Here is a 12,500-nt window from a genome sequence, read left to right as displayed (position 1 = left end):
TATATATATTTGGTATTTTTGAGTAAGCAGATTACAAACAGTCTAGTAATATTCAATCATTTATCTTCACTTTAAAACAAAATTGGAAGTCTCTAGAACAATATTTAGATTTAAGGTGAGTTTTTTGAATAAACCATTTTATTCCCTCCGTGCACCGATTCTCGGCAGCGAATCTCCGAAATGCGTAGGTCACATTCTCCTAATATTTGTTCCTTTTCATATAGGCTTTTGTTTTTATAGAGTTTTTATATATGGAAAATGTTTGCGGCAAAAAAAAACATGCAAAATACAACTAAAAATATTTGAAGGTTGTAGCATTTCTCATTTTGAAATATTTGCATAATAATTAAGATAAATAGGAAAAAAACTACTATCGGTCAACTTTGACTCGACCGAAATGGTCGAAAAACGTATTTGTAACAAAAATCTTAGTCTAGTAATATTCAATCATTTATCTTCACTTTAAAACACCCCCTAGATGCTGACCCCTTGACGTGGGTAGGGGGCTTAGTGACCAGCAGCTGGGGCATGATGCCTGGTGGGGTTGGTTTCTCACTGGTCCTTGGGGCCCAGCTGCTGATCCAACTAAATTAGTCAGAACTTTTCTTTCTACTAAAAACATTTCATCTTTCTGCCTTCCTCCCTCTTATAAGGTATGGGTTCTACGATGATGACTATTGGCTTGGTTTTGGACATGGTTTAGGCTAAATTTTGGGATTTGAAGGAGGGTCAGGATGGACGGCATGCTACCTACCCGTAGAACTCTAGTACCTGACGTGATCGGGCGAGGGGAAAGTTTATTGTCAAACCCTATTTTCAGTGCCGGGTCTGATCTCGACGGACATCATGATGCCTTAGCACTGGAGATAGGGTGTATATCCGGTAATTACCCCTAGGACGACCCTAATTAAAGGGATGACCCGTCCTCTAAGTGTGACTCCATGGTGGGTATGGGGAATATCTGGATGAACTATATTTTTCACGTTATATGGCAACCCCCCTATTTCGGCTGACGACCCTATGCTTTTGTCAAAGGACTTGTGCACGGAACCCGAACTTCAATCAATCATGGTCGGTCCCTATGATCAAGGTAGTACCCCTGGACCGAATGACAGACGGACACAGATGACGACCCAAAGCAATGAGAGTAGATATACCTCCAAGAAATCTCAACAAAAAGCGTCTGGCTCCAGTATTGTCACACTGGAACCATATGCCAGGAAGAAAAATAAAAATTATGAAATAGCTCCTGGGGTCTTTGTACCCAATTCCTTTAATAAATACCTGAATTTGAAGCTTGAAGGTGACAATATAGACATTTTTAAAGTACACAGGGAAATCGTGAAATGTTGTGGCAGACAGCCAAAAATTACAGCCCAAAATGGAAATATGCTCCTTGTAGAAAGCATATCCCCAGAGGAGAGCAGTAAGTTGATGGGATTGTCGGACCTTGCAGGAATTTCGGTTGAGTGCACTCCCCACTTTAGCCTGAACTCCAGCAAGGGCTTGATTTATGCCCCTCAATTGATGGCTTTTTCTGAGGAGAGACTTTTAACAGAATTAAAAGACCAGGGTGTAATAAAGGTTGACAGGATGTCAAAGAAGGTTGATAATAACAGAATGCCTCAGCCTACCTTAATATTAACTTTTGTTTAAAGCTTTCCGACTTCCAGAATGTTGTCTCTGCAGCCTGGTATAGGTTTAAGGTAAAACAGTACATCCCAAGACCCAGAAGGTGTTTCCATTGCCAGCATTTTGGACACACCCTACAATCGTGTCGATCCAAATTGCAAGAAAATCCTGCAGTCTGTGTCAACTGTGGAGAAGAGGAGCATGGTATGTGCACCAGGGAACCTAAATGTGTTCACTGTTCTCAGCAGTGTGATATATATTTACTTGAAAAGGAAATACAAGCAATTAGAGTGATTGAAAGAACAACATTTAAGGAAGCACGAGAGAGAGCCAAAGCGAAGACTGTAAGACCCGGTCTAAGTTTTGCTACTGTAGTAGCAAAATTATAAAGCCAAAGGAAAGAGACAAATAAAAACACCCAAGTTAAGAGCACAAAAGGAAAATCAAATAAAGAATCATTAAAAAGACAGCTGACTGAATCATTTGAGTCAACTGATGATGAGAATATAAAGACAAGGTTCACTAGAACCAACAAAAAAGACCCTAGTGTGGAATTGAAGAAAATTGAAGTGCCAGTTGAGATACACCCTCCACCATCTGCCTCTTTTGGAGGCAAGGCCAGTGGTTGCTGGTCTGGTGCCAAAGCTTCTGTTGGTGCCAACTCCTCTTTGGAGGACAAACCAGCAGATGCTGGTCCCCCGGTGCCAGTCCTCGCTGGTACTTCTGCCTCATCAGAGGCAGAGCTGGCTACAGTACAAAGACACTTGAGGTGGTCTCTTTAGAGAGCGCCTCTGCTCTCTCCATCTCGATAGAGATGGAGAGCGAAGAAACTAAAAAACCCTTCAGTATCAAAAACACTGAAGGAAAAGATGTTGGCTCTACGAAGGCGATAATCTCCTCCCAAGAAGCCAACAAAACCAAAAAAAAACATTCCATCAAAAATATGCCTCCCCCTAGTAGAAAAAGAACTCTCCCAGTCTTGTAAAAAGGAACCACAATGTTGGTCTAAAAACGTGAATGAATTCACTTCCATTATTCAGTGGAAACTGTCAGGGACTGCGAGCAAAGTATGATGGAAGTTGAAGCTTTTAATCTATGAGCGCACTCCTGTAGGGATATGTTTGCAGGAGACCATACTAGGTGAATATACCCCTTGTCCTAGGGAATATGTTCACTATAGAACTAAATTTGATTTAGAGGTGGAAAATCATGGTGGATCCCTCATCTACATCCGTCGAGATGCTCCACACTACAAAGTAAAACTAAATACTCCACTTCAAGCTGTGGCTGTACGAATTAATTTAAGGAGGCAATATACTATATGTTCCCTATACATTCCACCCAATAGCCATGTCTCCCAAGAGAACTTAATACACTTGATGCAGCAACTACAGAGCGATTTCCTTCTACTTGGTGGGACTTTTAAAAACAGTAAAGACATCCATTGTGGGGAGATGTAACATCAAACCAAAAAAGGGAATATGATGGCATCATTAATAGAAAATGAAGATATAGGTCTTCTTAATACTGGAGAACCTACCCATTACCACATTCAGACAGGCACCGTCTCCTGCATCGACCTTTCAATGTGTAGCTCCAACTGCAGTGTTGATTTTAGTTGGAGAACAAGTGATGGCTGGCATACCAGTGACCATTCTCCAATTGTGATCGACACCAATGAAGGCCCACCTATCCCGAGATCACCACGATGGTGTTTAGAGAAAGCAAATTGGAGAAAATTCAAAGATTTGAGTGAGTTGGAGGGGAATGCAAAAAGATTTCCCAAGTGTAGATGATGCCATTGATCTACTCAATGGAACATTACATACTGCAGGTCTGCACTCGATTCCCTCGAACAAAAAGGACTATTCAGGAGACGGCCAGTACCGTGGTGGTCAGAAGACTTAAGGCTGTTACACTGAGCTACAAGGACATCATTGACCAGGTGACGTAGACACCGCACCTTGGACAATGTCATAATTTACAAACAGTGTAGGGCACGATTTTGAAAAGCCATGAAAGCTGCCAGAAGACAAGCATGGGCCGGATATGTATCCTCTATTAACAGCAGAACACCAGTCTGTAGCATTTGGAAGAAAATAAGAAAATTCAGGGTAAATTTACACCCAATCCTCCTCCAATACTTAAAGAATGGGGGGAATAATAATCATGTCACAGATGCCACCGAAGTTAGTAATACATTTTCAGAACACTTCGCTCGAGTCTCTGAGAAATCAGATAGTTCCCCAGGACATAATTTCAGAATGATGGAAGAACAGCAGGTACTTGACTTTTCAGCAAAGAAAGCTGAATCATATAATATGGCATTTTCTGAAAGGGAATTTGACTCTGCTTTATCTAGGAGCAAGAACACTGCCCCTGGTCCAGATGAGATTCCTTATGAAATGTTTAAACACATTTCAAGGAACACAAACTTTTTTATAATAAGTATTATCAATAGAATATGGGTATGAAAGCAGCTACCCTACCATATGGGAATTAGCTACCATGTTACCATTCCTTAAAGCTTGGAAAAGATCCTCTCTGTGCAGCAAGTTACCGCCCCATTGCTTTAACTTGCTGTTTGTGTAAATTGATGGAAAAAATGGTAAATGTAAGACTGATGTGGTATCTAGAGCACAACAATATTCTAACACCTTCTCAGTGTGGTTTTCGAAAAATGCACTCCACCCTGGACATCTTACTGCAACTTGAAGCCTCTATCTGTGAGGCCTTTGCCTCCAAGCAACCCACCACAATGTGACAGTGTTTTTTGATATAGAAAAGGCATATGACACTGCTTGGAGACATGGGATTCTGAAGACTATGCATAATAGTGGTCTACGAGACAAATTACCTTTATTTGTGAAATCCTTTTTACATCGTAGGTATTTTAAAGTTAAAGTTGGCAGTATTTTATCAGAGAAAAGGTGCCAAGAAGAAGGTGTTCCCCAGGGTAGTGTTCTCAGTGTAACACTTTTTGCTCTGGCCATAAACAGTGTTGCAGCTGTCATTCCAAGAGAGGTTTTAAAGACACTGTTTGTGGATGACTTGTCAATATCCTTTGCTGCCACCATGATGACTGTAGCAGAAAGAAAGCTACAATTAACAATAAATAAAATAGTAAGTTGGGCTGAGAAACAGGGTTTTAAAATCTCTGTAAGCAAGACTACTGCTGTCCACTTCTGTCGGATCAGGTGAGTGCATCCTGATCCAGACTATATTTGTATGGCCGTAGAATCCCATGTGTAGAAACAAGCACACTTCTTAGGCCTAGTTTTTGACAGTAGATTGACTTGGGTCCCCCATATCAAACATATAAAAGCAAAGAGCCTAGAAGCTCTACACATTTTGAAGGTGCTTTCTCACACCAGTTGGGGAGCTGATAGAAATCTTTTACTGAAGCTTCATAAATCTTTAATCTTGTCAAAGCTGTCATATGGTTGTGAAGTTTATTCTTCAGCTTCCTCATGTAACTTAAAAATTTTAGATTCAGTGCATCATTCAGGTATTCGTATAGCCACAGGAGCTTTCCGGTCGTCGCCAATACCTAGTATGCTAGTTGATGCAGGAGAGATGCCCCTTAAACTCTATCGCCAGTCATCATTACTTCGGTACTGGTTTAGAGTGCAAAGACTCCCCAAATCTCTGGCATTTGCTGTGGCAAATAGAAATATTTTTAACGGTTTTTATGAAAGTCATCCAAGGTATCCCACTCCTTTTAGCTATAGAATTAAAAATATTTTAGAGGATACAAATATTAAAAAATTTCCCATTGTCCCCTTTTGTGTATCCCAGTCTCCTGTCTGGAGGTTACCTGAAGTGAAATTCTGCAGGTACTTCAGTGGAGCAAAGAGGGATAAATCTGATGAGGAAATGAGGTCCATATTTTTAGAGCATGTATCAGAGCATGTAGATACAAGTTTTATATTTACTGATTGGCTCTAAGTCCAATGCTGGCATTGGATATAGGGGGTTTTTTAGCGAATCTTTTAACCGAAGAGGTGCACTTCCTTCTGTTGCCTCAAACTTTACAGCTGAATTGTATGGCATCCTAGTAGCACTGGAACATATTACAACACTCCCAGTGTGTAGCTACACAATATTTTGTGACTCCAAAAGTGCCCTACAGTCCCTGGAAGTCTTTATACTGATCATCCCTTGGTGTTGAAGATATTGCAGTGGATTTTCTTGCACCAGTATAGAGGGAGCATTGTTTCTTTTTGTTGGGTTCCTGCCCATGTGAACATATTGGGTAACGAAGAGGCAGACAAGCTAGCCAAATCAGCTGCGCAAACTTTGATACCAAGAAAATGCCCTGTTCCATATCGTGATACATTCTATGATATATGGAAATCCATCCTGCATTTATGGCTACTTCAGTGGGACAGAGTAGGCCCCAATAAAATGAAAGAAATTACCAGTCAGACACACCCTTGGAAAATATAACCTCCTAACCAAGGAAGTGGGAGATTGTATTGTGTAGATTACGTATTGGCCATACGCGTTTAACTCATGGCTATCTGATGGATGGGGAGAATGAGCCCTTCTGTGACGATTGCTTAGTTCCACTAACCGTTAGGCATTTGCTGGTTGAGTGTCCCAGTCTGGTGGAACTTAGGAATCGTTTTTTAGGTTAAAGTAGTGGAGCAGGGGGTAATTATAGCATGGCAAAACTGTTGGGAGAAAGCGCATGTATTAATAACATTATCTCTTTTATCAAAGAAGCTGGTCTTCTCAAATATATCTGACAGCTGTGCTGTCTTAGTATATACTTTATTTTTTTTCTTTTTAATAGTTTTACTGTTATGTTATTAATCACAATTCTTTTTATTGGAATATTATTTTTATTCTTATAAGAAATGTATTTTATTTTTTTAAATCAAATTTATATATCTCTCATAAAGATATAGGTATTTTTAATGTTGTATAACATATTATAAAAGTTAAAAGATCACATTTAGTATTCGGCGTCGGTGACCCTGGTAGTTGTGACGCCAGATAACTCACAATCAATCAATCAATCGATCACTTTAAAACAAATTGGAAGTCTCTAGAACAATATTTAGATTTATGGTGAATTTTTGAAAAAAAATTTTCTTCCCTCCGCGCGCCGATTCTCGGCCGAAAATCTCCGAAATGCGTAGGTCACATTCTCCTAATATTTGTGCCATTTTCATATTAGGCTTTCTATAGAGTTTTCTTTATATGAATGAAAATGTTGCTGCAAAAACATGCAGAATACAATATATTGAAGGTTGTAGCGTTTCTCATTTTTGAAATATTTGCATAAAAATTAAGATAAATAGGAAAAATACTACGATCGGTCAACTTTGACTCAACCGAAATGGTCGAAAAACGCATTTGTAACATAAAAATCTTACAGTCTAGTAATATTCAATCATTTATCTTCACTTTAAAACAAATTGGAAGTCTCTAGAACAATATTTAGATTTATGGTGAATTGTTGAAAAAAAAACTTTTATTCCCTCCATGCGCCGATTCTCGGCAGCGAATCTCCGAAAAGCGTAGGTCACATTCTCCTAATATTTGTGCCTTTTCATATTAGGCTTTTTATAGAGTTTTATATATGAAAATGTGCGCAAAAACATGCAGATTACAACAAAAAATATTTGAAGGTTGTAGCATTTCTCATTTTTGAAATATTTGCATATAAAAAAAATTTATAAAAAAATTTCGACATTTGGTCAACTTTAACTCGCCCGAAATGGTCGAAAACTGCAAATGTAAGCTAAAAATCTTACAGTATCGTAATATGCCATCATTTATCTTTATCTTGAAACAAATTCGAAGTCTGTATAACAATATTTCGATTTATGGTGAATTTTTAAAAATATTTTTTACGTCCGCGCGTTACGAATTCGTGCATCATTTTGTGATAATATTTTCTCTGTGTTGCTTTTATCGTTTTACAATGTGTTATATACCAAAATAATCGCAATTTAGTGTACATTACAACGAAAAAAAAATTATATATGAAATTTCATTTTTGCGCTATCATATATCGCATTATTTATATATGATAATGATAATTTTTTTCATTTCTGATGGTTGCATACTAAACTTCAGGCAATGACAAAAAAAGGAGCCAAAAATGAACTCTTAATCTTGAAAACTAAGCGCGCTGTGATTTTTTGAAAAAAATATTTTTTCCGCTTCCGCGCTCACTCCGAAACCCCTCCGGCACACGGGAGAATTTTTTATTTACCACTTCGGCGTTTAAGGGTTAACACTTCAGATCACTGGACAATACTCTTTCAAATGTACTTTACTATATCATCTCCCTCAGATCCTAATGTTTCACAAGAAGTCTGCATAATACCTAGACAAACCAATTTTATTGTGAAACAGTGACCATAGCATTAACAAATTTCTATTTGACCTTTTACTTATTTATTAGGGAAGTTTCCAATGTATAAATAGTGTTACTATCCTCTTCTCAAAGAAGTTACCATGATTTAAAGGCACATGACATATGGAAAAATTTGAAACAAATCCTAACCTCACCCATGCTCCTTAAGATTTTTATCTATTAATTGAGCAAAGAAAGAAGTTTAGCCTAGAAGTTGAACTTTCACATTTATATAAATCAATGTAATGAGATTACAGAGAGACATAAGGTGTACCATAAAAATTCTATGCCCTTTACTGGTGAATCAGTCAGGGAACTGAAGAAAGTATGGATAAATACTACTGAGGTTGCTGTATAGTGTAGGGGTGTGCCGGGTTAATTAAGGTATATGGTGATCCATCTGATGCCAATATATGTGTAAAGTGTTGGAGTCTTACAACTGTTATACATTCATGGGTTAATGTAGAAGCAGTGTATTTAATTTTCTGAAATCAAGAATTATTTTTTATGGCTATTTTCTTGGCAAGTGCATTAATCACCAAAATCAATTATTATTTTTGTCAATAATCATAATTCCATAATGTACAATATGTATTCAGTATATACAACATACATGATGCTAGCTTCACTGTTTACTGATTACATTTATGCACATCGTGTGTACAACACTAAACTATGCTTTGGCAAGATTAGGCCCTGGTCACAGGTATTTACATATATGCTATAACACAGATCATTTATGTCTCCTGATGTTGAGTGCAATTGTCCAAAGTTTGTTTGACAGGACAGCTTTCCAACCTTTACATGGTTTGCTGACTACAGTTCTGTAAAATCAATGAAACTTATTTGGGCATGTTTATTTATAAATTATGTGTATGGGTTTTAAGTTTGAACTGCATGAACCTAGGAGCATTTCATTATTTTTTCTTTTTACTTTTGTCTTATTTTTCATTTCTTTAACATTATATCCTACGGTAAACTGTGCATACTCATTGGTAGTATGGGGTTGATACTTCATCATAACTGATCGATAATAGGGGCATTGTGACAATGATCTAGAACCAGGCATTTTAGCATGCTGGAATATACAGTAAATATTCAAGTAAGTTCACAGGACTGCATTTATATTACAATGCTAATTTGTTCTTGTTTCTGTGAATTCCATGATTAATTTTTCTCATGCATGTTTGCTTAGAGTAGGCTATATAATTTGCAAAGTTAGTCTTATGATTTGAGGTAGACAAGCATCAGATAGGGGTCAAGCAAAACCTATAACTTTTTTGTGTATTTGTTGGTTCTGTGGCTGAAGGAATACAGGAGAGGTTACCAACTTGTACTTACTCAAACAGCAGGGTTTTGGTACTTCTCTTTACTTTTGAAGCTACAGAAACTTCAGTTGGTAAAAGGGTGTCCGTGTCACTGCCTCGTTCACCATTTCTAAATTGTCGTACCTTTGGAGTTGCACCTTCAATATTGCAAAAGAAGGGCTGGTCCAAGAAATTTGTCTGGAAGTGCAAATAGAAAATGAATCACATGGGTTAGCATATGATTATTTACTGTAACTGAAGTGTCTGAAAGTTTTGCATAAAGGCCAATCTCATTAGTTTGCTAGTGTATAAGGTCATTTTGAAAATATTTGCAGATGCTATGAAATATGCACAGTATTTATAGTGAAATTGTAATGTTTCATAAAGTAGGTACTTCAAATATCTACTTGAAAAAGGCAGTTATTTGTAAATTTTCAAAGAACATACATAAAAGCATAGAAACTACTTTATTTTTTACTGTATACTGCATACCTCTGGGGTGTATAATGTTATGAAGTTCACATTTCCAGTAAGGTTTACTGGGATGTCAATAACAAATTCGATTCTTTCAATTGGAGTTGGCCCTGATTTCACCAGCTGAAAGTAATAAAACAAATACCATATGAACATTATTGTATTAAGTAATAATTATAGCATTTCCCCTTTAAAGTGGCAGGTACATATATTGCTTTCTTTGGGTTATAACACTTGTTTTTTTTTTTGTCTCCCTTCTCTCCTGGCCTTGCTGGAAATTGGGATAAAGTTCCTGCTCTGGTGGGTTTTGCATAAAAAGGAACTTTTAGATACTTGAATGTGTTTGTTGAGGTTTTGAAAATTAATGCTAAATTAGAATACCTACAGTAAACCCCCTGTATTGGGGTTCTCATGATTCGTGGACTCACCTATTCGCAGTTTTCTCTATGGAACACATACATATAGGCATTATTCGTGGAAAATTTGTTTATTCATGGTATTTTTCACTGAGAAATATTCACTAAGTATTGTATTTTCTTATAATTTTCATTACTAAATGCACTACTTATGATTAAACTATTAAAATACTCAATTATAAGCATTTTTAGAGTTTTGTTGTGTTTAAACTATCAAAATGAGCATTTTTAGAGGGGTTTTATGTACATTAGACCCCCGTATTCATGGGGGATGGATACTACACCCTCCTGCAAATAGCTAAAATCCGCGAATACTTAAAACCCCTAAAAAAATGCGTGGAACTGCCTACATATTTTGATAGTAAAAACACAAAAAATCTTCCAAAAATGCTTATATGTACTTGAGTATTTTAAGTTTCATCACAAAAAGTGCATTTAGTTATGAAAATGATATGAAAATACAGTAATTTGTGAATATTCCTCAGTGAGAAATACCACGAATAAAGAAATTTCCCATGTGTATACAGTGTCCATAGAAATATCTTTGAATAGGAGAGTCCACGAATTGAGAATCCCCGAATATGGGGGTTGACTGTATTTGCAGGTTTAAGCTATTAAGGAGGAGGGGGCACCTCTGGTACACATCCCCCGAGAATACGAGGGTTTTACTTTTGCTGTACTAATCATAAAATTCTGCTTGACAAAGGTGCATATGCAAATACTTTTAACCAGGATTTTTGCTACTGTTGTGATAAGAACATTTGAAAGATAGTATAGAGAAATGTTAAGGTTGGAGATTAAGGCATTGTTTGATGCAAAGTTAAAATCTGCTTCAATCATCAGCCTACAAACTTTCTTGGGTAATGAACAATAATTTCACAGAGTGGACACTTACAAGTCTAAAAGAACTGTGTGTGCAGTATTTTATATTTACCTGTCGTAAAATATAATGAATTTTATATAATTTTTGTTAGTAGAGGATAAGTCTGTTCTTTGCTTCTCAGCATGCAGGTTCAAAGTTTATCTAAGGTTATTTATCAAAAATCCTTTAACTTTTCTAAATTTCCACAAACTTACTGAGTAATAGTGAGTGAAAGATGCTGTAGGTTCATTAGTGTCAATTGTGTTCTCATCCAGCCGCGGGTAGAGGATTTGCTCAGCACGCGAATACCTAAGAATATAGAATGGCTTTATGAATTTAGGTTACTAAAAGATAACTCCTACAATAACTAATATGTATCTGATGTTATCAAAATCTGAAGCTTGATATTACTTTTTGATGATAAGAAAGTAGAAGGTAAGTAGAAAACAATTTCCACCACTATAAACAGTAAGCTGGAGTTGTAATACATCATCATCATTGTCTACAATTCAATGTAATGAAAAGGGCTTATGTGTGAAATTCTGCCTTACATATCTTTCCTGTGGTATCACTTTCACAAATCTCCACTCATTGTCAGCCTAACTTCTTATGGTCTGATTCAAACAGGAGTGTCTCAAATTATAGGATACTGTTATAAAGTGTAATCTCCCAAGGTAGATTATATTTTTTATCATTGCATTAAACCACAACTAGGAATATCAGAATACTTTATAATGAAATACGCACATTATTATTGTTGCTATTTCCCTTAGGGGGATACCATGTATACAATGTGTCATGGACGTCACACCATAGATGGTGCCAAAGGGTTATAGTAGAATACCCCCTTTTCCCAATTGCATTGCTGTTTCTCTTCTATATTTCTTCTGTTCCCCTTTGGTCTCATCTCTCCACTTGGTAGTTCAACTTCTTAAACTTCACCTTGCTTCAATTTTCACTTCTTTTCCAATAACAGATCATAGGGCTGAGCAGTAGGCACTTAGAAATTTGAGTTGGTAGTCATGTTAAAGAACTAAAGGATAATTGCCTTTATATTATTAAGCATATTGTTTACACATGATGGAGTGAGCCTGAGATTCTAATAAACGTTTCTCAAAGTAGAATGTCTATATATACAGTAGTACCTCGAGATACGAAATTAATCCGTTCCGAGGCGGCCTTCGTATCATGAAGTTTTCGTATCTTGGACCACATTTTACATGTAAAATGGCTAATCTGTTCCAAGCCCTCCAAAAACACCCCAGTAAATTATATTTCCAGGCCTAAAACGCATGTTCTAGGGTTACGACACCGATCCGACGGAAGAAATATGACTCCAAAAAGGCAAAATACTGTACATACATGAGTAATATTCAACTGCATGTAATGTTCAACCCCATTTTTACTGCATATATTAGGACTTTAGCATATGTCCC

The 12,500-nt window shown here is 36.9% G+C and overlaps 1 protein-coding gene across 1 annotated transcript in view; it reads right to left on the bottom strand.

Moving 5' to 3' along the window:
• LOC135203123 (integrin alpha-PS4-like) overlaps positions 1 to 12,500 on the bottom strand; it is a 158,694-nt gene that overhangs the window by 47,408 nt on the left and 98,786 nt on the right. Inside the window, exons 17-19 of the mRNA XM_064232767.1 lie at positions 11,280 to 11,373; positions 9,805 to 9,909; positions 9,347 to 9,510 (exon numbers count right to left, since the gene is read on the bottom strand). Coding sequence (XP_064088837.1) covers positions 9,347 to 9,510; positions 9,805 to 9,909; positions 11,280 to 11,373 — 363 coding nt within the window. The remainder of the gene's footprint in view (positions 1 to 9,346; positions 9,511 to 9,804; positions 9,910 to 11,279; positions 11,374 to 12,500) is intronic.

Source organism: Macrobrachium nipponense, chromosome 33 (assembly GCF_015104395.2).
Source record: "Macrobrachium nipponense isolate FS-2020 chromosome 33, ASM1510439v2, whole genome shotgun sequence".
Taxonomy (NCBI): Eukaryota; Metazoa; Arthropoda; class Malacostraca; order Decapoda; family Palaemonidae; genus Macrobrachium; species Macrobrachium nipponense.
Note: the sequence above shows the minus strand (reverse complement) of the source record. Positions and strands in the feature narration are given on the sequence as shown.